Source organism: Hibiscus syriacus, unplaced genomic scaffold (assembly GCF_006381635.1).
Source record: "Hibiscus syriacus cultivar Baekdansim isolate YM2019G1 unplaced genomic scaffold, ASM638163v2 tig00110327_pilon, whole genome shotgun sequence".
NCBI classification, from domain to species: domain Eukaryota; kingdom Viridiplantae; phylum Streptophyta; class Magnoliopsida; order Malvales; family Malvaceae; genus Hibiscus; species Hibiscus syriacus.
In genome coordinates this window covers 504219-529749 of record NW_024062684.1, presented here as the reverse complement: position 1 = coordinate 529749, position 25531 = coordinate 504219, and the positions used below count along the sequence as shown (strand labels likewise).

At 34.1% G+C, this 25531-nt stretch overlaps 3 protein-coding genes and 1 pseudogene across 3 annotated transcripts; 1 reads left to right on the top strand and 3 right to left on the bottom strand.

Annotated features, from left to right (window-relative positions):
• Positions 1-726: 726 nt before the first annotated feature.
• LOC120118140 (cytochrome P450 CYP749A22-like) lies at positions 727-2782 on the top strand. Its single transcript, XM_039138265.1, has 5 exons — positions 727-1040; positions 1124-1365; positions 1454-1686; positions 1776-2154; positions 2260-2782. Exons 1-5 carry the CDS (start codon positions 752-754, stop codon positions 2704-2706), a joined length of 1590 nt encoding a protein of 529 aa, XP_038994196.1. The 5' UTR covers positions 727-751; the 3' UTR covers positions 2707-2782.
• Positions 2783-5401: 2619 nt separating this feature from the next.
• Positions 5402-8443, bottom strand: LOC120118143 (annotated as a pseudogene).
• Positions 8444-18569: 10126 nt separating this feature from the next.
• On the bottom strand, positions 18570-18950 carry LOC120118229 (plant UBX domain-containing protein 5-like). Its single transcript, XM_039138335.1, has one exon. It carries the CDS (start codon positions 18948-18950, stop codon positions 18570-18572), a length of 381 nt encoding a protein of 126 aa, XP_038994266.1.
• Positions 18951-23671: 4721 nt separating this feature from the next.
• Positions 23672-24052, bottom strand: LOC120118228 (plant UBX domain-containing protein 5-like). The gene has a single exon (XM_039138334.1). It carries the CDS (start codon positions 24050-24052, stop codon positions 23672-23674), a length of 381 nt encoding a protein of 126 aa, XP_038994265.1.
• Between the last annotated feature and the right edge of the window lie 1479 nt (positions 24053-25531).

Sequence of the window (25531 nt, the reverse complement as noted above, 5' to 3'; positions counted from 1 at the left end):
GAAATGATTTTTAACAAGACCCATCTTTTAAAAAAAAAATCAAAACGTGCCACTTTTTAGTGCTATCTTCATACTAATATAATAAATAAATATTATACCTCTTTATAGTTTAGCGAAAAATTTAAGGACCGTGGGAAATAAATAAGGGACCAAACTAAATTTGTTAAAACTTAGGTTTCAATTTTTGAATTTTTTAAAATAAAAATTAATTCTAAAAATTAAGGATAAAGTGTCTATTTATAATCTAACGTTGAAGAGTAATTTATCATTTGAATAAAAAAATTATCTGTTACTCTTTGTCCAATCAAATAAAGTGAACTGTAATTTTCAATCAAAATATAATTATTGAATGGATTGTTTATAATTATACTTGTAACCTATAATATTATGAATAAACATTCCATTATTGTACCTAGAAATAAAATCTTTTACGCTTCTATTTGGTCAATTCAAGGTGTTATTTTCAAAGACAGTAAATTCTGACATCGCCATAACTATACTTGTCAAACAAGAAATAGTGCTGTCATATTTCTATGTGGAGTAATTAGTATTCTACACGGGGTGTTCGGTTCGATCAAATCAAAGAGAAATCTTGACTTTTAACCATACGTTTTAGTGCACGTAGAGTTAATGACTTCATATGATGCCAAAGCTGGCCGACATATTTCCCATCTCTTCTCATCTTCAACATAAAGATAAAAATATATATATGATATCTCCACTGTCTCATTAGGATCATCCCCGCAAAATCATGAACCCCATGGCAAAGGTATCAGTCCTCGTTGCAGCAGGCTCTATTTTCGTGTCACTGATCATAGCTCTAACCAAAATCCTACACAAATACTGGTGGACGCCGCTCCGTATACAGCACTTCATGAGTTCACAAGGGATCACCGGACCCCCTTACAAGTTCATCCATGGCAACAACAAAGAGAACTTCAGACTGAGACAAGAAGCCTTGAGAAACCCCATGCCTGCTTTGTCACATGGCATATTTCCCAGAGTCCAACCTCAAATTCATTCAAGGATCAACTCATATGGTAAGAATTGAGATGTTTTTAAATACCCTTTTTTCAATTTAGTTTAAGACCCTTTTTTTAGAAACAATCTAATCTTTGTGTAGGGAAGAATCATCTAAGTTGGATAGGTGCTAGTGCTCGGCTGATTATTACAGAACCTGAACTTGCCAAAGAGCTACTGAAAAGTAATGAAGGTGCTTTCCCAAAGAGGACTAGTAGAGAAAGGAAGGGGGAAGATGATTTCTCCATTAAGATACTTGGAGATGGACTTGTGACATCAGAAGGTGAAAAATGGGCAAAGCATAGGAAATTGGCCAATCATGCATTTCATGGGGAGAGCTTGAAAGTATGCTTCTGAAACAACTTAAATTAGTCCAATCCAAGTTAAAGTATAATTGTGGAAAAATATAGTTAAATAATGATGATTATGGCAGAGTATGAGTCCTGCAGTGATTGCAAGTGTGGAGACGATGCTGGAAAGATGGAAACAGTTCCAAGGCAAAGAAATCGAATTGTTTGAACAGATCAGGTTGCTGACTTCAGAAGTGATTTCCAGAACAGCTTTCGGCAGCAGTTATTTGGATGGGGAAAAGATTTTCGACATGCTGACCAAGTTGTCTGTCATCACAAACAGAAACTTTTTCAAGGCTAGATTTCCTGTCATCAGGTAAAGATTTCTTTTCTTTCAAGGTGAAATCTTGAATTATCTAAGAAACTAGCCAAGAATAATTGGATTTTGCTCTATTTTTCTTCCAGCAAGTTTTGGAAAACTGCTGATGAGATTGAAGCAGACAAGCTTGCAAAAGGAATACACAAATGTGTGATGGAGATAGTGAAGAAAAGAGAAGAGAAAGTAGCGAATGGTGAAGCCAACAACTTCGGCACTGATTTTTTGGGATTGCTGTTAAATGCTTACCATGATACAGACAAGAAGAACAAGCTTTCGGAACAAGATTTGGTCGATGAATGCAAGACATTTTACTTTGCTGGACAAGAAACAACGAATTCTTCACTCGCATGGACTGTCTTCCTTCTTGCAACACATCCAGATTGGCAGGACAAAGCAAGGAGAGAAGTGATCGAGGTCTTCGGTGGACGAAATCCGAATCCAGAAGGCATCGGCAAACTAAAGACTGTGAGCAAATCTAACCCTTCAGCACATATATTCGAATGAATGTCAAATTCGGGATCGATTCGGTATGGTTAATGATTAATGATTAGTACCTGTGTTTGCATTCAGATGACCATGATCATTAATGAAACACTAAGATTATATCCTCCTGTGACTGCCGTGGTAAGGAAAGTTGAAACCGAAGCTAAATTAGGAAACCTGATTCTGCCAGCTGATTTGGTTTTGTTCGTCTCAAATCTTGCACTTCACCATGATCCTGACTTATGGGGTGATGATGTGAATGTCTTCAAACCTGAGAGATTCGCCGAAGGGATCGCCAATGCCACGAAACGTAATTCGGGTGCATTTCTTCCGTTCGGGTTGGGACCTCGATCTTGCGTCGGGATGAGCTTTGCGATGACGGAGATGAAGATGGCTCTTTCAATGATACTACAACGCTATGTGGTTTCGCTTTCTCCTACCTACAGCCACTCACCATTTACTCAGCTAATGCTTCAGCCACAACATGGAATTCAGGTAATGCTTCATGGCCTCGAGAGTGTAGCATTTACCTGACATATTACAGATGTGTTATCGCTGTCTTTTTGGATCATTAATGTAAGATTACAAAAGATTATGTTTTCAGATGATGCTAAAACCGGCCGACATATATATCATCAACCTTTTCATCTTTAACATATAATTCAATTTTGGAATAAAATAAAATACAACATGAATAAAAGAGCGGAGATAGTCGTTTAGGATCATCTGCAAATGATGAATTGTATGACAAGAGCATTAGTCCCTGCTGCAGCCTCTATTTTTCTTGTCTCTGGTAATAGCTATAACCAAAATCCTGCACAAATATAGGTGGACGCCATTTTCTATACATCCAACAAGTTTTTAAGGAATTAATGTACTCCTTTATTGATTCATATGGAATCATACTTGGGCGGTCACATTAATTATCAATTTAATTTTAATTTTATATAATTTATTAAATTTAATCTTTCATTTTTTTCTTAAATGATAACTAGATTTTATTATTTAAAATAATGAACTAAATCATAATTATAACACATCTAAACATAAAAAAGATGAGGTCATACAAAACCGTCATTGTCTTTGTCAAATGAGATGTTTTACGAAATGAAAAAAATAGTGATGAGCGAACTGTACTATTTGACAAGTTGTTTCGTTACACAATTATAATTATATCAGCAAATAATCTTTTACTAAAGAGGATATTTGATTATACGTGACTATCGTGAAACTAATTAGAAAATAAATGTTGTGAGTGTCTTTGTGCGAGCATTAGAATAAAGGTATGTGAAAAACGTAAAAAAAATCATAAGGAATGTACCAAAAGGGCAGAGAAAAAACATATCAGGTACACATAAGAACAGAGATTCTTATTCAAAATTTAAAAATAAAATAAAACTAAAACAAATGGCAAAATATGAAAAATAAAAGAAAAGAAATAATGATCACTGGAGAGTCGACAATCAACGTTAGGATTAAAGTCGTCGCTATCTAAATTAAAATCAAAAAGAAAGAAAAAGACATTAAAAAATATTGAGAGAAAACTTGGGGCCTTACAAAGATTTAAAAGTTTTATCGCTTAATTTTTCATATTTCATATTTAAGAATTTCATCCATTTAATTTTTTTTATGATATTGTCAAATTAAATGAACTCATTGGAAGTTCATTAAGCGATTTCAGTGGTGAAAAAGTGTATTATTCTTCCTAGTTTATTATCAATAGGCTAAAATTTTTTTAAATAAATACTTCATTGTAATCCTCCTAAATTAATAAACAAAAGTTAGTTCATCATATCAAAACAACAATTGAATAATTATATTTTATCATAAAATAATAAAAAATTGTTAGAAAATTGTTATTATATTAATAAACTAATAGAAAAGTAATATAATATTTTTGAAATAAGAATAAACAAACTATGAGAAGTATAAGGATTAAATTGATAAAAAATGATTAAATTTATTAAATCATTTTAAATTATATTAAGTTATATGTCTAATATTTAATAGTCGGTAATTTGTTGGTAGTAATATTTTAATCAAATGACTAAATTGTTATATATTGAAAGAAAAGAAAAGTGAGCAAAGGGTGTATTTTACCCTTGTAATCTATAAGACCTTGTTGGATAAGGAGGCAGGATAAGGTTAAACGTTTATGGTATTGTAATGCTGTACGTACGGAACGACACGTAGAGCAAGGACCAAATGATTGTGTTTGGAATCTGGTGTAAATCGTGGTAGGAAAGAGGGGTAAATCTGGAAATAAAATCCCATTTGTTCCATTCTTTTTAAAAAAAAATATAATAATAAAATAAAATGGGTGTTGAGTGGAATTTCCAGGAAGCATCCTTGGGCGGTGACATTAATTTCCAACTTCAACTAAAAAACTCGATATTAATTCCACTAAAAAAGAATAATATTAATTGCCTCAAAAGTCCCTATACTATTATTTGGATTTAATTTTAGTACAAATTCCAAGTTTCAAGCAGATCAATGATACTGAAATAAATAAGTTATGTGATATGCTTTTAACTCTGATCAGTCATACATGTGGAAACATGGGGTTGCATCTGCTTCTCTGCCATGTGACCCAGGAATCATTCAACACATTTAAAACTATTCCCAAAGTTTTAAGTGACAGAGATCCCCAGAACCACGTGCCATACATGTTTTCTGGTTACGTCAATGTGCTAAGGCATGCTTCTCTTGGCGATAATTAAATACTAAAAGAGAATTATAAATGCAATCATGGTGCCTTTCACCAATTTTATCATTTCCCATGATGCAAGCACAAGCATTAATGCTTGAAAAAGATGTATACTTTATGCCCCATTTCCTCGTTGGGATTTCATATTGAACTCCTCTGCGCCAAAGTGGTGGCACCCTGCAATTGCACGCCAACCAATAATGGCGTTTCCCAATCATATATAGGTGGAGGAAGATGACACCATTTGGTAAAACAGTGACAAATCAATGTCTTGGATGCCTATTCAGACAGGTTCCAATATGAACACCCACAAATGAAGACCGGTCTGATTCCAAAATGGCTGGCTGCAAATTAGTTGAGTCATTTGTGGACCAGAGCTTTGATAGGAACAAAAACCATAGCCGCCATGTCTTTTTCTTGCGTGTATAATGGCTGATTTGGTGGGATGAATTGATCAGCATTCAAAGTAGGTAGTCACCCCACAAATTAAAATAATTCCAATGGCCTCATTTTTCCAATGGATAGGGTCAAACACGAGATTTTTGTATCCAACTTTCCATTGAACACATGGTGAGTAGGGAAATTTACAGGCCGTTCGATCCACGGTTTCTGTTTACAGGAAGAGCTAAATGGAACTTTTGTTTTAATATTTACATGTGGAGGGAGTTAAATAGGTTCCTTAAGAATAGGATCTAACCAAGCTGAAATTGACAAAAGATTTTGACTTGAAGAGACCACCGAAAAGGAACCTGGTCGGAGATTCTTGAGGAGGCGATTTTAGGTCTTCGGGGCTGCCTTTAACTTTTAATATAGTCTGGCCAATCACTTGGCGGATTGAGTCTATGGTCTTAGCATCGACCGGACACCCTGAAGCATCACGAACATAAAATGTGTTAACAGCTTTCCCTGCTTTTGTCGTCACTTCGGCTCGGGTGACTGTGAGGCTATTCTCCCTGAAGATACGGGTAACGTCGGATAGCAATCCGACTCTGTCTGTTGTGCAAAGCTCAAGCTTTAAACCCTGCAACAGTGAAATCTTATAATCATATCATAATACTTTGTGTCATTGTCATCACTAATTTATTCAAGTTGCATTAACTAGAAAGAGGGCCCAGGAACTTCAAACAAATATTTCCAGGCTATGAGATTACTTTACTCGGAAGTTACAGTGTGATAATACAAACACATGGAAAATTATTCCTTGACCCAATTCTACTTTCTTCTAAATCTTTGAACCTGATGTCATGAAATCCATCATTCAAGTAAAATAATATGATTTTCTGAAACAAAAATCCAGAGCATACTGCCAAATTCTGATATATAAAACAGAGCACTCACCTCAGATACCCCTCGGAAGTTACAGTGTGTAAACAAACACATGGAAAATTATTCCTTGACCCAATTCTACTTTCTTCTAAATCTTTGAACCTGATGTCATGAAATCCATCATTCAAGTAAAATAATATGATTTTCTGAAACAAAAATCCAGAGCATACTGCCAAATTCTGATATATAAAACAGAGCACTCACCTCAGATACCCTTCTCTCGATTGCTGCTTCAAGACACTGAGTTAACCTTTGTCTCTCTGCTTCTGATTTTACAGGGTATCCGTCTACATGCCGAATGTAATATTCCTAAGAGAAAGAACACGATACATAATAAGCAAAAATAATCAAAACACAATGCAAACATAACCAAGTCGTTGAGAAGTAGCCAGGCATTACCTGATAAGAATCTGGGCCCTCGGTACCAATATTTGCATGAAACACTACATAGTCCATATCAGTCAAGCTGCAAACCGTATCAAAGAGGAGTTTCGGTCTATCTTTACACCTAATGGTAACCACTGAATAGTCCTTATCATACCAATTAACAACATCCACATTAGGCCTTTGCCTGTCATCCAAGACATCATCACTCACTCGTTCATAATCCCTATCAGCAAACATCATCTGGTGAAGCCTTCTCTCGGTATGCATGACCGAATTAGAGACATCAGTTTTAGCCAAGCTGGATTTGTTGCTTCCCTTAAGTAAATTGCAAAGAAGCGATTTTATCCTAGATAGCCTTTCTGGGTCGGTGATCGTGGATCCCGTTTCTTCTTCGGTCACTTGCATCACAGCCGCAGCACGGGTGTTGTGCGTCCACACTTCGCAGCTCACTACATTGCATTTAAGATGCCTAAGGACAGCACTCACTTCAGATAGCAATCCTGGTCTGTCACTCCCTGTTAACTCGATTGTAGTGTGGTCCGTTGATTGCTTCACCCCAACAGATCTCATTGATGATGTAAACCAAGATTCAGGTCCCAGAGACTGAAACATTTGAGAATAAATGTAAAACTTGGCAGACAACTTGATATTTAAAAAAAACATGGGATATCTTACCATCCATGAACCAATTTCCATCAGAGGATATGTAAGCTTTAGTAATGATAAGGTTAAGATCAGTAAGGATTTGTACAACTTCAAGAAGGATCCCATGTTTGTTTGCACTATCAACCTGTAATTTCAATATGGAATAAATACCAAAAGCTACCGCAAAATGGTCAAAGAATGAAAAAAGAAAATCCAAAAGGTTATATATATATATATATAAATATACCCGTATCACAGTTGCATTCTTGCAGGTTTCATTATCAATCACCACCCTGACAAGAAAGGTATGTAAACTGTGAAATCTCTCCTTCAGGTTTCAAATAATTCTAATGGAAACAATAAAGAAAGATGATCTGTTAGGCTTACCTGGGTGGATTCATTCTTCTAATGAATTTCTCATATTCATCATCAATGTCATGTGAAAAAATCATGTTCATCTCTACAAAAAGAGCAAATATCCTAATCAGCTAATGAGAGAAACTTTTAGGAGCAAGTCAATAAGAAGCCATGATACAAAGGGCATATGCAAAAAGGAGTTTTACTTGGGATATGGCCTGAGAAAATGGTGTTTGACAAGGTGGGGTGGGGTGGGGTGGGGTGGGGGAGGGGAATGTGTGAAGCTTGAAACTTGAAACATTCAAGGGGGGAAGAAAACGTGGAACAATTAAGAAGAGATTAAAAGGAGAAATAGAACGTTGATTATTGAAAGTACCAAAGCAACAACGAAAAAGCAGAAGAAAAACGAAAACCCGGCGCTGGATAAACAAGCAAAAATGCTCTAAAAAGTTTGAAAATTTTCAGTGAGTCGAAAAAAAAACTAAGACAACCCAGAGTCTCCGAAAACCAGAGAACACAAGCAAAGGGGCTTACCCATAATTACAGATTTCTTTTTCCTGAGAAACTTGTGATCTGGGATTCACCAAAGTTACTCTCTTTCTTTGATTCTCGCTTCAACAAACAAGGTTTTTTCTTTTTGCAGGGAATGAATAATGATGATCGAAAGAACCCCAAATGCAGAATTCTATTTATATACTAAAAAGAAAGAATCTTTAAGGTAATAAAATATCAAAATATCCCAAAAGATAGAAAATTTTGTCGAATATAGAGAAATATTATTAATTCTTGAATCAGAATGAAACACACCCCAACACGATGCTCCAAAAGTCTGCAACTTATTTAACCAAATGGTACCCTTTCGGCTTTCATAGCTATTTCTCTCTCTTTATTATTTCCTTGTTTTTATTTTTAGCTTTGGTTTAATGTATATGAGATGAGATCTATAACTTTTGTAGTAGTAGTAATAATAATAATAATAATAATAATAATAATAATAATAATAATAATAATAATAATAATAATAATAATAAATAATAATAATAATAATTTTACTGTCTCTTGTGAATCTAAGTATAGTGCTATTTAATGAACATAATTTTTAATTGAAAATATAATCAATTTTCTTTATATTTTAATTTTTTTTCATCACTTTTTAAAGATAATGCATAAAATATAAATTTGGAAACTTAGAAATTAGGTGAGTTCTTATATGTTAGCTTATTGTATAATATGCTATGCTTGCGAACTGACATTTAATTTATCTTATATAAGATCAGATGTATACAATAAATTTGAATGAATTATGATATTTTCGATTATGTTCAGATATAAAAATTTTAAATCTCAATTAATTTAATAAAATTATTTTATATAAGTACCGATAATATGAATGTATGATAATGAAAGCATGTTCAATATGTATACATGTATAAAATAAAAGCATATAACTTATGTAACAATGATTGGTATATATATAAAATTAAAAGTATGATAATTTTGTCAATTTAATTATATGAATCGACTGATTTTTTTTTGGGATAAATCGTATATTATATGTCTAAAGGAATCAATGAATTGCTACAAGAAAACAGAGTATCAACTCAAACCGATACTCAATTCAAGATCCCCAAATTATACATAGCTGAGAATTAGTATAACTTACTCTATTTACCTTTTTCCCGTATAGCTTGGAATGTACAGAGCTTTTAATCAGATCGTGAATGACATCTTCCCCTTTCAACCCCACGAAAGATTCTTCTATTCCTTTCCTCCTATAGTAGATAAATGGAAACACTTCAGGCTAGCTTCAAAATAAGAGCAAGCAGTGTCTTTCCCTTGTAGCCAACAACTGCCTCAGACAGCTCCAGATTCCACGAACGAGCAGCCGAGGATCCTTCCTCGAATGCTAGTAGAAAAAGGACACTCAAAAAATAAATGATCACGTGTTTCCGCATGCACACAACCTATTAAACATGGCTAACCAAACAATCACAACTTGTATTGAAACATGTAGAGGAAACCATCACAATTTTAGATTCAACCTAAAATATTATATTATCTTATCTAACTTAAAAGTTATGCTCTTAATAATATTTTTAATTATAATTAATTTTTATTATTTTTAAATTTATATTAACAAATCTTATTTTAGAGTGTCCAAAATAATAATATGAAAATGAAACTCATAATATAAAAATTCAAGAACAGATGATTACGTTTTCCTAAGAGTTTTCCAATTCTCAAGGGATTGATCTGACGATATTCACATCATTCAATTGCTGTCCTAATCAGCTATTTTTTAGGAATTCTACAGTCATCATGCATTTCCGAGCTAGGTCAAAGAAAATAAAGGCAAACATAAGATGATTGTCCATTGGTTCGGGAGTATTATTATTATTTTTAAATTAACACACGTTTTAAAGTAATTTATAAAATGATATTTTTTTATTAATCAAACATATCATATAAATTTTTAATGTAATATATAAATTATCTTTAAATCAGTTCTCTAAATCAGATATTAACGTGTGCTTAAATCTATTTTAATTTACTATCAATGATACTATTAATCGAATTAAGCGTTGATTAATTATATTTTAATAATTTTAAATTATATAGTTGTATTGTATTCAAAATTATGAATCCAATGACAACCCTAATCACCATTCTAACAGTCGGCAGCTTTTCTCCCCACACAACTTTTAACTGCTTAATTACCTAATATTTTGTCTTTCTTTATTATTAATATATGAGTAAACTACACTCAAAACCACTCAATTGTAGGTTTGATAATAAATAAGTTACTTTTTTATAAAAAAATATATGAACATATAATTTAATTAAAATATTATTATAAATAAGTTGTTTCATTGTTAAAACTAAAACCAGCGTTTAATGTGATCTGATAGAATAATATTTGTAGTTCTTATAACTTCTATATTTATGTTAATTTTATCTTAATTCGAAATAATTCAATAAATTTTAACATTTCATATTTAAAAATTTCATAAATGTAGTCTTCTTTGTGATACTGCCAAAGTAAGCCAGTCCATTGGATCAAAACAATAGTTAGATAATTATATTCTGTCATAAAGCAACAACAAGTTACTTTAAAATATTATATTAAATCATGAAAGTAACAATAAAGTAATATGATATTTATGGGAGAAAACAAAGACTAAAATGATAAAAGTTTTAAATATAAAGAGTTAAATTTATTGATTGTTTTAAATTACGGCCAAATTAATAGATTGCATAGTTTTGAGAACTGATATTTCTGTCTAATATTTAACGACTAGTGACATGTTTACATTGATATTTTAATTAAGGGACTTGTTTGTAACTTTTAAAAGAAAAGTGGCATATTTATTATGAAATCCATAATTAAATGATCTGTGTGTAGTTTATCCTCATATTTATAAAATTATTAGCATATTAAATCTAGTGCTTAATAATTTTATTTATACCAACAACCAGTTGATCTAGTGGAATGAGGCACTAGGTCTCTCAAACAAGGTCAATGGTTCGAATCCTAACATTTCTGAATGGAGCAAAATGGGTTGGGAGTGTCGCCCTCGTCTCTGCAGTTCCCTAATCTAGATTAGTATGTCAATAGATCGGATACCAGTGATTAAAAATAATTTTATTTATCATCAATATAAACTATCATTATATGTAATAACCTTTTTAAACTCAAATTGACAAAATTAAAATAAATCTAAACTAATGGGTAAAATTCAACTTAAATTTTTTTACCGGTATTAAACAAAAACTTCAGTTAATTCAATGGAAAAATCTAATAAAAGAAGTTTTAAAATATGTATTAAATCATTTTAAAATATTTTTATGGGGCTTGGTTTTTAGTTCTTCGTGAATAGCAATGCTGCACGTGATATAAGTCAGAACACAGCAGACCCATCGTGAGCAGAATTACATATTTAGCCAGCATGACAGTCACGCAGGTAACACGTGCGTCCATCGTGTATAAGCTTTTCCCCCCTTTTATTATTATTAAAGCAGACTTGATATGTACGTGATATATATTTATTGGAGGATTAATTTCTTTTATAAAATTAATGATTTAATTTTAAAATAATAATGAAAGGAACGTTAAATGTCTATCTTAATAAGAAAAATTAAGCATGTAAAATAATATATATATATATATATATATATATATAATTTAAATATTTATTTTTTTATATTAAACCGTAAAATTAAAATATTGTAGATCGAATGGTCTCTAGGAGTGACCAAAGGGTGGTTGCCAATTCAGCAGCCATCCACGTGGGAGAAAGCTAATGGTGGATGCCACTCTCACTCACGTTGTCAAATGCTTTTTCCCTGTTATACTTGTTCCAATCCATATACATTTTTTTTATATTCGTCTTTTTATTTAATAAAAAAATAAAAGAAGCTGTCCGAATTTTCAATCAGTTGACACTTTTGAAGGTAGTAGATTAAGTGTTTTTAAACATAATTGATTTGATATAGATATTTGAGGAGGTATTGTATCAAAAAAATCCTTTAATAAAATTTGATGATATTAAATACAGATAAAATTAGGGTCGATCATAAAAAAAATCAAATTATTAAATTTTAAAAACAAAGACTTATTATTTAAATTCAAAATCTAAAAAGTAAAATTTAGTTTATCTAATATTTAAACCTATAAAAAAACTTTATTTGTCATTAGACCAAAATATTTGTTATGTTGTGCCCCATAAACTCCCCCAACAAGATAGTACTCGATCCCGATAGATGCTAGCAAATGGGGTTGGGTTGTGTCCAAAGGTGTGTGGGGCAAAGAAACAAAACCTAAAGTGGTGGACCTCAACAACCCATCTTCCCAAATCATTTGCTTCAAACGTTTTGTTGTTCAAGAAAACAAAACAAGTTTCATCGCATAGGCTATTTGTCGGGATTTGAGAGGTAGTCTCTTATGATTTGTTTAATTCCCCTGATGACCTTTGTTGATCGGAAAAATAGTGTTTGTGATGGGTATAAATGATTTATCTCTTTCAGTTTATAAAGAGAATTGTAATCGATCAATCTGAGAAAGAGATGGAAAGTATTCCAATGTAGAAGATGATAAATAGTGTCAACTTATAGAAACAGATAGAGAGAGAGTTTGATTTTTTCTTTTAATCATGTGCTGTGGGCTTGTGATTTATATATTTGATCTTTTGATCAATCAATCTAAATCAGGTTTTGCAGAGGTCCATTATGCGATGACCCTCTTAATTTAATTTCGATTACTTAAAGAATTTAGTGTATTATCCCACTAGATTAACTTGAGGTTAGTAATAAAACTTAACTCTTTAATAGTATATCCCTTGGCTAATAATTTTTTTTCATATTTAATAAGATATGATTTTGTATAAAAATCCGATATGTATTATTTTGCACGGCCATGACTCATTAAAACTAAACAAATTAAAAAAAAGTAGTAAAGCATTAAACTTTGTATCAATGAGGGTGGACTTCGTTGAACATAACGAAGCCCTTGGTCATTATTAATTATTAAAACACACACAGATTAATCAAACTAAGACAAACCAAGACAGGGTACTGTGATGAGTAGTCGGAGCTATAACTTTAAGCCGTGGCCATAAAACTTTTCTTCAGTAACTTGGTTTAGCTTCTCGATCATATGTGGAGTCAGATGATTCTTACCATCTCCTACTTCACCTCGCCTGAAAAAGTTGTTGAAATCCTCACCGGAGGCCAGTTTTGTTAATCTCCAAGTTGCTCAAATTCTCAAAGCTGCATAGCTTCAATATACCATTGACGGTACCGTCTGCCTCTTCTTACGATGAAAATGGTCGGCCAAGGAACTTAGCTAGCTTCAACTCCTGCACTTGAGGTTGCTCTTTCAGTTCCTCGTACTTCAAAAACAACTACTTTCCTTCCGTTCATTTCTGCATCTCGCACACATTTTCGTCTTTAAGATGTTATTCTGTCAACTATATTTAGACATTTATATATGAAGAATGTGGTGTTTATCAGATACTTTTTATGTGCTTGCAGATAATGAACTAGTGATTCGCCATTCAACCGTAGGATACAATAGTGACTCAAAGCCTTATTCCTTCGTAGCTGATACTAAATCTTTCGAGAACAAAGACGAGCCTTTGGATTCCACTGGACTGAGCACAGATGAAATTGTGCAGGAAAATCAGAATGGAGTCGTGCATGATACAAAGGGCGATAATCAGGATTCAGGTTTCTCAAGATATCTGGAGAATACACGAGATGAATTGGCAGCACCGAAACTCGATTGTTCTAACAGCGTCCATGATCTTTCCAATGGTAATGAAAAAGAGGTCAGAGATTTTGTGACATTGAGTTCTCATTCTTCGAAGAATACGGATTGTTTACAGGACTCGGCTTTCTATTTGGACAAAAGTGTGACGGAATGCCAATTGCCTGAATTGGTAGTTTGTTATAAAGAGAGTACATATCATTTCGTCAAGGACATTTGTATCGACGAGGGAGTTCCTGTTGTGAAATTCGGGTTAATTTCCACCAATAACAGATTCACCTTGAAAACTATTATCTAGGTGACTAGTGTGAAAACGATTGTACTAAAAATCACCCCAAGGTAGATTCCCAGGAAAGAGGAGGGGTCACAATGGTCCCTCTTAAAACCCACTTTCCTTAGACAGAACTACCAAGACAAGTAATTTTAATAGGACAATAATTGACAACAACTATACCCGACAATAAATATTACAAAGAGAGAAAGAATACAAATAGCCTTTAAAATAGAAGAATGCTTATATTTGTGGGATGATTAACTAAGGAGGATGAGGGCTTTATTTATAACAAAAGAATTTCCCCTCCTCCTTATACACAATCAATGTGAGACTTTTGCCAAAAACCAACAAATCTCCACCTTGGCAAATTCCACACACATCTCTAAAAAAAACAATCTTTTAATTTGTAACAATATTGACCAAATCTAAACAATGTTTAAACTTGACCGCAGTTACCACTTTTGTCAACATATCAGCAGGATTCTCAGTGGTCCGAATCTTCTGGATTATGACTCCATCTTCTTCTAGAATCTCTCGTACAAAGTGATATCGAACATCGATGTGCTTCGTCCTTGCATGGTAAACCTGGTTCTTTGCTAAATGAATAGCACTCTGACTGTCACAGTGCACTTTGATGTGCTTTTGTTCCATTCCCAATTCACCAAGCAACCCTTGAAGCCAAATTGCCTCCTTCACAGCCTCTGTAACTGCCATATACTCTGCCTCTGTAGTAGACAAAGCCACTGTTGACTGTAAGGTGGACTTCCAACTGACTGGTGCCTTTGCAAATGTAAACACATAACCAGTAGTTGATCGACGCTTGTCCAAATCACCTGCATAGTCTGAATCACAATACCCAACTACACACTGACCATCTTGTTTGTCCTGCTGAAAGACCAAACCAACATCTACGGTGTTCAGAATATACCGCAGAATCCATTTCACAGCTTGCCAATGCTCCTTTCCAGGATCATGCATATACCTGCTCACAACCCCAATTACCTGTGAAATATCGGGTCTCGTACACACCATTGCATACATCAAGCTTGTAACCCCCCCAGACCGATGGGGGTAGCTCGATCCGATCCGAGAAGTCACATTAGGGCCACCGGAGCGACCCATTGTAAAAAATAGCGGAAAATTTAAATCTTTTTATCAGAACATGTAAACTTATAAAATCATTTGTCACTATTTAAAAATAAAACATATTTCCAGACTCGTATATAAATCAAAATACAATTACATGCCCCCTAATCACATGTACCATACTCTGCAACAACGCCAGAAGAACTCCCTTACTGAAGTCGATAGATGCACTGGTACAATTCTTTTAACCTGAAAAGGTGAGTAATAGAGTGAGCTTCGAAAAGCTCAGTAATACAGAACTACCAGATGATGCTGAAAAACGTGCAGATACAGATAAACATATTTTCCTTATTGGTTCAGATATTTACAGATCTTTATGTTGAGCTGAGGTCCATTGATATCGCATGTAGTAACAAATAGTATTCATTTCAGATGGAAATATTTCGGATGTCTAGGTTCAGGAGATCAGAACAGGTTTTCTAGTGTGTTCCCAAAAATCATGTAACTTTTCAGATTTTTTTTTAAAAACATATATATATATATACCCCCATCCAACAAGTCCAAGTTGTGTAGGTTCCCCAGAACCATACACCCACCATCAAGTCCAATTGGCCCTGAGCACACAGCCGAGGAACCGGTAAATAAGGCCCTAAGCACACAGCCGAGGAGCCTCCAGGTATACTCCTCCAACATTACCCCCCCAAGTAAGATATGTCCGTCCGTAAACGGATATATCAAAAATCAAAACATAAATCAGGTCAAGTATCATATCAGAAATCAGGTCAAGTAACAGATCAGAATCCAAGTCAAGTATCAGATCAGAATCCATGTCAGATATCAGATCAGAATCCATGTCAAGTATCAGATCAGAAATCAAATCGAAAATCAGGTAAAATATTCATGTGAGTAGGGAACACACCAGAATTTACAGATAGTATTCAAAGATATTGGATAATCTTAACAAGTAGGGGAACACGGATCTTTAGTATACCGATAGAATATCGGAATTCAGAATCACTATTGAAAGAGTTCAATAACTGACAGAATCATCAGTTATTCAGAAAGTGACTTGAGCTGATAAGGAAGAAATGAAGGTTCAGGACATTTATATTATCTATCGATTGATCGAATTATCGGACAACTCTTAGATGAATAGTTTCCAGAACTAATGCCTGTCGATTGGTCAATTCATTGTTCTTCCAGGGTATTTACTCTTTAATACCACAATTCTTGTCCATAGACCATTTTCGGAATCATCGTTGAATAGATCTTCCAATGTCTTTATTTCATTTCCACACTTTTACAATATCATGAAATGCTGACTTACTTGATTAATTTGTTCAAACTCATTGTAATTGTACACTACGTAAACTCATCAGAGTTTCCAGACTTATCCAAGTCACTTACTAAATCCTCAGTCATTGAAGTTACCTATTTCATTTAGCAGTCATCTCTATTCCAGTTACTTCAGGATTTTCCAGAGTAATTCAAACGTTCCTGAATTTCAGATACATGTTGTACTTCCATTCCATTCAATTTGGTCTTCGTGGTTGATTGTCGAACAAACGTTCAATTCTTAGTACTGAATACAATCTAGAGCTGAGTTGAATACTTCCAAAATTTATCATCGAGCCAAACTTGAGAAGATGAACACATGTTCCAGTAATATTTATGTCATTCAGGTATTGACATAGCTTTAGGGTTGATATATTCACTTGAATTGTTTTCCATTACCTTTAAAGGTAGTCCAATACTTATCTTACTTGGATTCCTTAAGTAATCCAAGACATTTACTTAATTTAGGCCATAAGGGTATTTTGGTAATTTTGATGTTCAGTTTTATTCCATTCATTTCAGAGCTCGAGGATATTCAATCATTCCTGAGCTTGGTGATATTCTTGGGTCATTTCTATTACAAGGGTATTTTGGTCATTTTACAGATTCACGGTATTTCAACATTTTTCCTCAATCCGGTCTTATTATTTAATTCCAATTTATTATCTATTCCAGTCCGTTCGAACAATTCTGATAGCAGAATACCCCCGATAAATTACTCTTCAAGTATTTACTCATTATTTGAATATTTTCAGGTCAAGTGTCTTCTCAGACTTTACAAACAGAATATCATAAATTTTCCTGCACTAAGTCGGGATCTTAACAATTAAATCCGTACTTAATCGAGTTAAGTACGAATCCTATAAGTATTTTCTCATTCAGAGTCATCTCAGACTATTCTACCTCTTAAGGGCATTTCCGTAATTTCTTAACCAGATAAGTTCGATATTAGCTCTTAACGAAAATAATATAATTTAGAGATCCTGTGATTAATTGCTTTCTTGAACACTCTCTGATCTTGAAATAATTCCCTTAACACACTTCTAGTATCTTGTAAAACCCTCTTGGGGTTAAAAACTGGTTATCCATAATTTCTAAGTATAACTATCATTTCTTATGCACATCAATATATTATCGTATCAATATGTCTTTTCAGATTTATTAGTCCACTTCCAGGGACAATTCTTATCATTTCCAATATAAGGGTAATTTCCTATTTTTACCATACCGAAGTATTCTCATAATTTCCCATCCAAGTACCTTTAACATTTAATCCTTTGATGATATAAAATATAATTTACAAATCCATGTCTGATTTCTTTATCACTATTCACAAAATTGTAATTTAATTCTAACAATCTTTCAATCTCATATATTAGTCATTCGATCCGTATTCAATTACAGAATTTTACCACATTCATATCGAGTGAATAAATATTCAACTCCACAAAAGTGACCAACATTAACTTATTCATGCATTTACCAATATCAACATGTTCCATAAAGCATAAAGAGGTAGTAAAGTATTACCTCGATTTTCCGTGCCATACTGGTCGACCATTTAAATTCCATTTGAACGCCCTCGATCTTTAATTCAACTTCCAATATTTTCCTAACGATCCATGCCATTAAAATTACTAACTCGTATCCAAATAATTTCTCTCGCCCTAAAAAAATAACTTATTAGAATCTAAATAATAATTTGAGGACTCAATTGATAAAATTGAAAATTGACGTTTCCATCAGAATAGTTAATTACTTAAATTAGTGACTAAATTGATCTTGAAAAAAAACTATTATGTCATAACTATAATCACTTGGAACTAAGAGACAAGGTAAAGATCTCACCAACTTGGGTGACTTACCTTGTGATTTACCACTTTATTTTCCTAGACATCTCCCACGTGATTTTCATATTGGAATCATAACCCCATTTTCCTTTATCTTCATGTGCATTCATAAACTTATCTCTTTCATCAAAGGGTATGAAACACTTATCACCAATAAGTTTGACACTAGCTCAAGCTTTGCGGCCGAAACCATGGCCGTTGTGCATCAACGAACCCACGTACATCTCTGATTGTATGATGGAAATTGAAGCGTGAGACCATGAGCGTACCCTCCAAAAACCTTATCTGAATAGAGGTTGTTGGCAACGTTGAATCCATAACAAGCCCCATAGATGGGGGTGGTGCAGTGGTAATACTACTGGCAGCAACAGTTAGCTTAGAAGGAGTAGAGCTTGAGTTGTTACTTCCAAGAGTTCTTCCAATACCATGAAACGCACTTTGGGGCTTATTCGGTTCAAAATAGTTTCCACCCCGTCTAAGGAGATGAAGTTCCACTTTTGTTCTCGGATCAGCTGGTTGAAACTCTTTTGGACATTGAGACTGCATCACACTTTTGGTGTGATCCCATAACCGAGAACCAACTGGTTATGTGTTGAGACATGAGCAACTCTCAATCTCCCTCCAACCTCGCTGGCGACCACCTCGTGCTCCCACTGTCAAGGTAAATTTTGATACTTGATATTTTTTTTTCCATCAGAAGGCAGTTTGGTCAGAGGTGCTTGTAAGAAATGAATGAGGTCATATTAAGTTCAATTCAAAATGAGACCAAGATGTTGAATTTTGTAGAGAGTTACCAACCTGAGGAAACGCCTTTCATGGCCAAAAAGGAGGCAACAGACTCATTCTTTTGTGCGTAAAGATGAAATAATAGGGAGGGACGATGATAAAGCAAACTCTTGTTGGACTTGAAAGATAGAACCGGAAGAGTGAGGTCTGAGTGATTTAAGGTGGAGGTGGCGTGTGATATCATCAATGAGAATAAAGGTGCGGTGCATATAGCCATTATTACAAGTTCATGATATGTCTATAAGTTATAGCTTCCTTTCTAACGTTTTTTTTAATAAAAACCAAACTACCCTCACTTAAAACAAATATCTCTTACCTTATTGAGTGGTACTCAATTTCTTTAATAAAATAACAGTATGATTGAACCATTATTTGCCAACTACTTCATATCATTTCACAATAATGCACTAACGTATTTTATAATTCTCTTAAATTTATAATAAACAAGGGAGGAAAATTATAACTAAAGTCCATGAATTTCTCCATAATTCTTTTGAACATAATACTTTATAAATCTAAAACTTTTAGCCCCTAAATTGGGATGTGACAATTCTCCCATCCTTAAAATAATTTCGTCCTCGAAATTCATTCATGTCATATCAGTTCTTTTGTATCTTCAAGTAACTTTTACAAAAGTACATGTCCACTACTAATCCTTAACCAGTTGAGTATATATTCTTATCAAAACTCTTCCTCATTCCAATAAAAGAATCCGAATGGAAATATCCTTGTAGAATCAATTCAGCATTGGTTACGAAAATAGGCTCATGGAGTAATAACATATCCAAATTTCATTTCTGGAGTTAAGTCAGAATTTCTCAGATGAATAACTCTCACATGGCTCGTGAGGTACTTTATAGCGTTAAAACAGATGTTACTGGTATTCCTTTTTGTACAAGTATAGCCTTAATAGATAGAAATTTCGGTTTACTCGTTACAGATAAGGACTCAGCCCTGGAGTTCCGGCTCGAAGAGGTATGATTGTAGTCTAGGGGCATGTACTGTTCAAACATATTTTGATATTCGACCGGCCGGTCTAACTTAAAAATTTTGACTCAAACCATAGCTCTGATACCACTAAATGTAACCCCCCCAGACCGATGGGGGTAGCTCGATCCGATCCGAGAAGTCACATTAGGGCCATCGGAGCGACCCATTGTAAAAATAGCGGAAAATTTAAATCTTTTTATCAGAACATGTAAACTTATAAAATCATTTGTCACTATTTAAAAATAAAACATATTTCCAGACTCGTATATAAATCAAAATACAATTACATGCCCCCTAATCACATGTACCATACTCTGCAACAACGCCGGAAGAACTCCCTTACTGAAGTCGATAGATGCACTGGTACAATTCTTTTAACCTGAAAAGGTGAGTAATAGAGTGAGCTTCGAAAAAGCTCAGTAATACAGAACTACCAGATGATGCTGAAAAACGTGCAGATACAGATAAACATATTTTCCTTATTGGTTCAGATATTTACAGATCTTTATGTTGAGCTGAGGTCCATTGATATCGCATGTAGTAACAAATAGTATTCATTTCAGATGGAAATATTTCGGATGTCTAGGTTCAGGAGATCAGAACAGGTTTTCTAGTGTGTTCCCAAAAATCATGTAACTTTTCAGATTTTTTTTTAAAAACATATATATATATATACCCCCATCCAACAAGTCCAAGTTGTGTAGGTTCCCCAGAACCATACACCCACCATCAAGTCCAGTTGGCCCTGAGCACACAGCCGAGGAACCGGTAAATAAGGCCCTGAGCACACAGCCGAGGAGCCTCCAGGTATACTCCTCCAACATTACCCCCCCAAGTAAGATATGTCCGTCCGTAAACGGATATATCAAAAATCAAAACATAAATCAGGTCAAGTATCATATCAGAAATCAGGTCAAGTAACAGATCAGAATCCAAGTCAAGTATCAGATCAGAATCCATGTCAGATATCAGATCAGAATCCATGTCAAGTATCAGATCAGAAATCAAATCGAAAATCAGGTAAAATATTCATGTGAGTAGGGAACACCAGAATTTACAGATAGTATTCAAAGATATTGGATAATCTTAACAAGTAGGGGAACACGGATCTTTAGTATACCGATAGAATATCGGAATTCAGAATCACTATTGAAAGAGTTCAATAACTGACAGAATCATCAGTTATTCAGAAAGTGACTTGAGCTGATAAGGAAGAAATGAAGGTTCAGGACATTTATATTATCTATCGATTGATCGAATTATCGGACAACTCTTAGATGAATAGTTTCCAGAACTAATGCATGTCGATTGGTCAATTCATTGTTCTTCCAGGGTATTTACTCTTTAATACCACAATTCTTGTCCATAGACCATTTTCGGAATCATCGTTGAATAGATCTTCCAATGTCTTTATTTCATTTCCACACTTCTACAATATCATGAAATGCTGACTTACTTGATTAATTTGTTCAAACTCATTGTAATTGTACACTACGTAAACTCATCAGAGTTTCCAGACTTATCCAAGTCACTTACTAAATCCTCAGTCATTGAAGTTACCTATTTCATTTAGCAGTCATCTCTATTCCAGTTACTTCAGGATTTTCCAGAGTAATTCAAACGTTCCTGAATTTCAGATACATGTTGTACTTCCATTCCATTCAATTTGGTCTTCGTGGTTGATTGTCGAACAAACGTTCAATTCTTAGTACTGAATACAATCTAGAGCTGAGTTGAATACTTCCAAAATTTATCATCGAGCCAAACTTGAGAAGATGAACACATGTTCCAGTAATATTTATGTCATTCAGGTATTGACATAGCTTTAGGGTTGATCTATTCACTTGAATTGTTTTCCATTACCTTTAAAGGTAGTCCAATACTTATCTTACTTTGATTCCTTAAGTAATCCAAGACATTTACTTAATTTAGGCCATAAGGGTATTTTGGTAATTTTGATGTTCAGTTTTATTCCATTCATTTCAGAGCTCGAGGATATTCAATCATTCCTGAGCTTGGTGATATTCTTGGGTCATTTCTATTACAGGGGTATTTTGGTCATTTTACAGATTCACGGTATTTCAACATTTTTCCTCAATCCGGTCTTATTATTTAATTCCAATTTATTATCTATTCCAGTCCGTTCGAACAATTCTGATAGCAGAATACCCCCGATAAATTACTCTTCAAGTATTTACTCATTATTTGAATATTTTCAGGTCAAGTGTCTTCTCAGACTTTACAAACAGAATATCATAAATTTTTCTGCACTAAGTCGGGATCTTAACAATTAAATCCGTACTTAATCGAGTTAAGTACGAATCCTATAAGTATTTTCTCATTCAGAGTCATCTCAGACTATTCTACCTCTTAAGGGCATTTCCGTAATTTCTTAACCAGATAAGTTCGATATTAGCTCTTAACGAAAATAAATATAATTTAGAGATCCTGTGATTAATTGCTTTCTTGAACACTCTCTGATCTTGAAATAATTCCCTTAACACACTTCTAGTATCTTGTATAAACCCTCTTGGGGTTAAAAACTGGTTATCCATAATTTCTAAGTATAACTATCATTTCTTATGCACATCAATATATTTATCGTATCAATATGTCTTTTCAGATTTATTAGTCCACTTCCAGGGACAATTCTTATCATTTTCCAATATAAGGGTAATTTCCTATTTTTACCATACCGAAGTATTCTCATAATTTCCCATCCAAGTACCTTTAACATTTAATCCTTTGATGATATAAAATATAATTTACAAATCCATGTCTGATTTCTTTATCACTATTCACAAAATTGTAATTTAATTCTAACAATCTTTCAATCTCATATATTAGTCATTCGATCCGTATTCAATTACAGAATTTCTACCACATTCATATCGAGTGAATAAATTATTCAACTCCACAAAAGTGACCAACATTAACTTATTCATGCATTTACCAATATCAACATGTTCCATAAAGCATAAAGAGGTAGTAAAGTATTACCTCGATTTTCCGTGCCATACTGGTCGACCATTTAAATTCCATTTGAACGCCCTCGATCTTTAATTCAACTTCCAATATTTTCCTAACGATCCAGGCCATTAAAATTACTAACTCGTATCCAAATAATTTCTCTCGCCCTAAAAAAATAACTTATTAGAATCTAAATAATAATTTGAGGACTCAATTGATAAAATTGAAAATTGACGTTGCCATCAGAATAGTTAATTACTTAAATTAGTGACTAAATTGATCTTGAAAAAAAAACTATTATGTCATAACTATAATCACTTGGAACTAAGAGACAAGGTAAAGATCTCACCAAACTTGGGTGACTTACCTTGTGATTTACCACTTTATTTTCCTAGACATCTCCCACGTGATTTTTCATATTGGAATCATAACCCCATTTTCCTTTATCTTCATGTGCATTCATAAACTTATCTCTTTCATCAAAGGGTATGAAACACTTATCACCAAGAATAAGTTTGACACTAGCTCAAGCTTTGCGGCCGAAACCATGGCCGTTGTGCATCAACGAACCCACGTACATCTCTGATTGTATGATGGAAATTGAAGCGTGAGACCATGAGCGTACCCTCCAAAAACCTTATCTGAATAGAGGTTGTTGGCAACGTTGAATCCATAACAAGCCCCATAGATGGGGGTGGTGCAGTGGTAATACTACTGGCAGCAACAGTTAGCTTAGAAGGAGTAGAGCTTGAGTTGTTACTTCCAAGAGTTCTTCCAATACCATGAAACGCACTTTGGGGCTTATTCGGTTCAAAATAGTTTCCATCCCGTCTAAGGAGATGAAGTTCCACTTTTGTTCTCGGATCAGCTGGTTGAAACTCTTTTGGACATTGAGACTGCATCACACTTTTGGTGTGATCCCATAACCGAGAACCAACTGGTTATGTGTTGAGACATGAGCAACTCTCAATCTCCCTCCAACCTCGCTGGCGACCACCTCGTGCTCCCACTGTCAAGGTAAATTTTGATACTTGATATTTTTTTTTCCATCAGAAGGCAGTTTGGTCAGAGGTGCTTGTAAGAAATGAATGAGGTCATATTAAGTTCAATTCAAAATGAGACCAAGATGTTGAATTTTGTAGAGAGTTACCAACCTGAGGAAACGCCTTTCATGGCCAAAAAGGAGGCAACAGACTCATTCTTTTGTGCGTAAAGATGAAATAATAGGGAGGGACGATGATAAAGCAAACTCTTGTTGGACTTGAAAGATAGAACCGGAAGAGTGAGGTCTAAGTGATTTAAGGTGGAGGTGGCGTGTGATATCATCAATGAGAATAAAGGTGCGGTGCATGTAGCCATTATTACAAGTTCATGATGTGTCTATAAGTTATAGCTTCCTTTCTAACGTTTTTTTTAATAAAAACCAAACTACCCTCACTTAAAACAAATATCTCTTACCTTATTGAGTGGTACTCAATTTCTTTAATAAAATAACAGTATGATTGAACCATTATTTGCCAACTACTTCATATCATTTCACAATAATGCACTAACGTATTTTATAATTCTCTTAAATTTATAATAAACAAGGGAGGAAAATTATAACTAAAGTCCATGAATTTCTCCATAATTCTTTTGAACATAATACTTTATAAATCTAAAACTTTTAGCCCCTAAATTGGGATGTGACAAAGCTACCAACAGCACTTGCATACGGAACCTTTGACATGTATTCCCGTTCTGCATCATCCTTAGGTGACATGGATGCACCGAGCTTGAAATGAGGAGCAAGAGGTGTACTAACTGGTTTTGACATCTCATTTATGCCAAAACGTTTTAGTACCTTCCTCAGATATTCTTTCTGAGACAAACAAAGCCTCCCCAATTTCTTATCCCTTGATATCTCCATGCCTAGAATCTTCTTCGCTTCACCAAGATCCTTCATCTCAAACTCCCTGTTCAATTGAGTCTTTAGTTTCGCAATTTCTGTCTGACTCCTGGAAGCTATCAGCATATCATCAACATAAAGAAGAAGATATATATAGGATCCGTCTTCTAGCTCGCGTAAATACACACAATGATCATATTTGCTTCTTGTGTACTTCTGCCCTATCATAAACTTGTCAAATCGCTTGTACCACTGCCTTGGAGATTGCTTCAATCCGTACAACAATTTTTCTAATTTGCACACAATCTCTTCTTTTTCAGCAACTTTGAATCCATCTGGCTGAGTCATGTAGATTTCCTCATCCAAGTCTCCATGTAAAAATGCAGTTTTTACATCCATCTGAACTAGTTCCAAATCCAACTGCGCTACCAAAGCCAACAAAATTCTGATGGAGGAATGTTTTACAACTGGAGAAAATACTTCATTATAATCA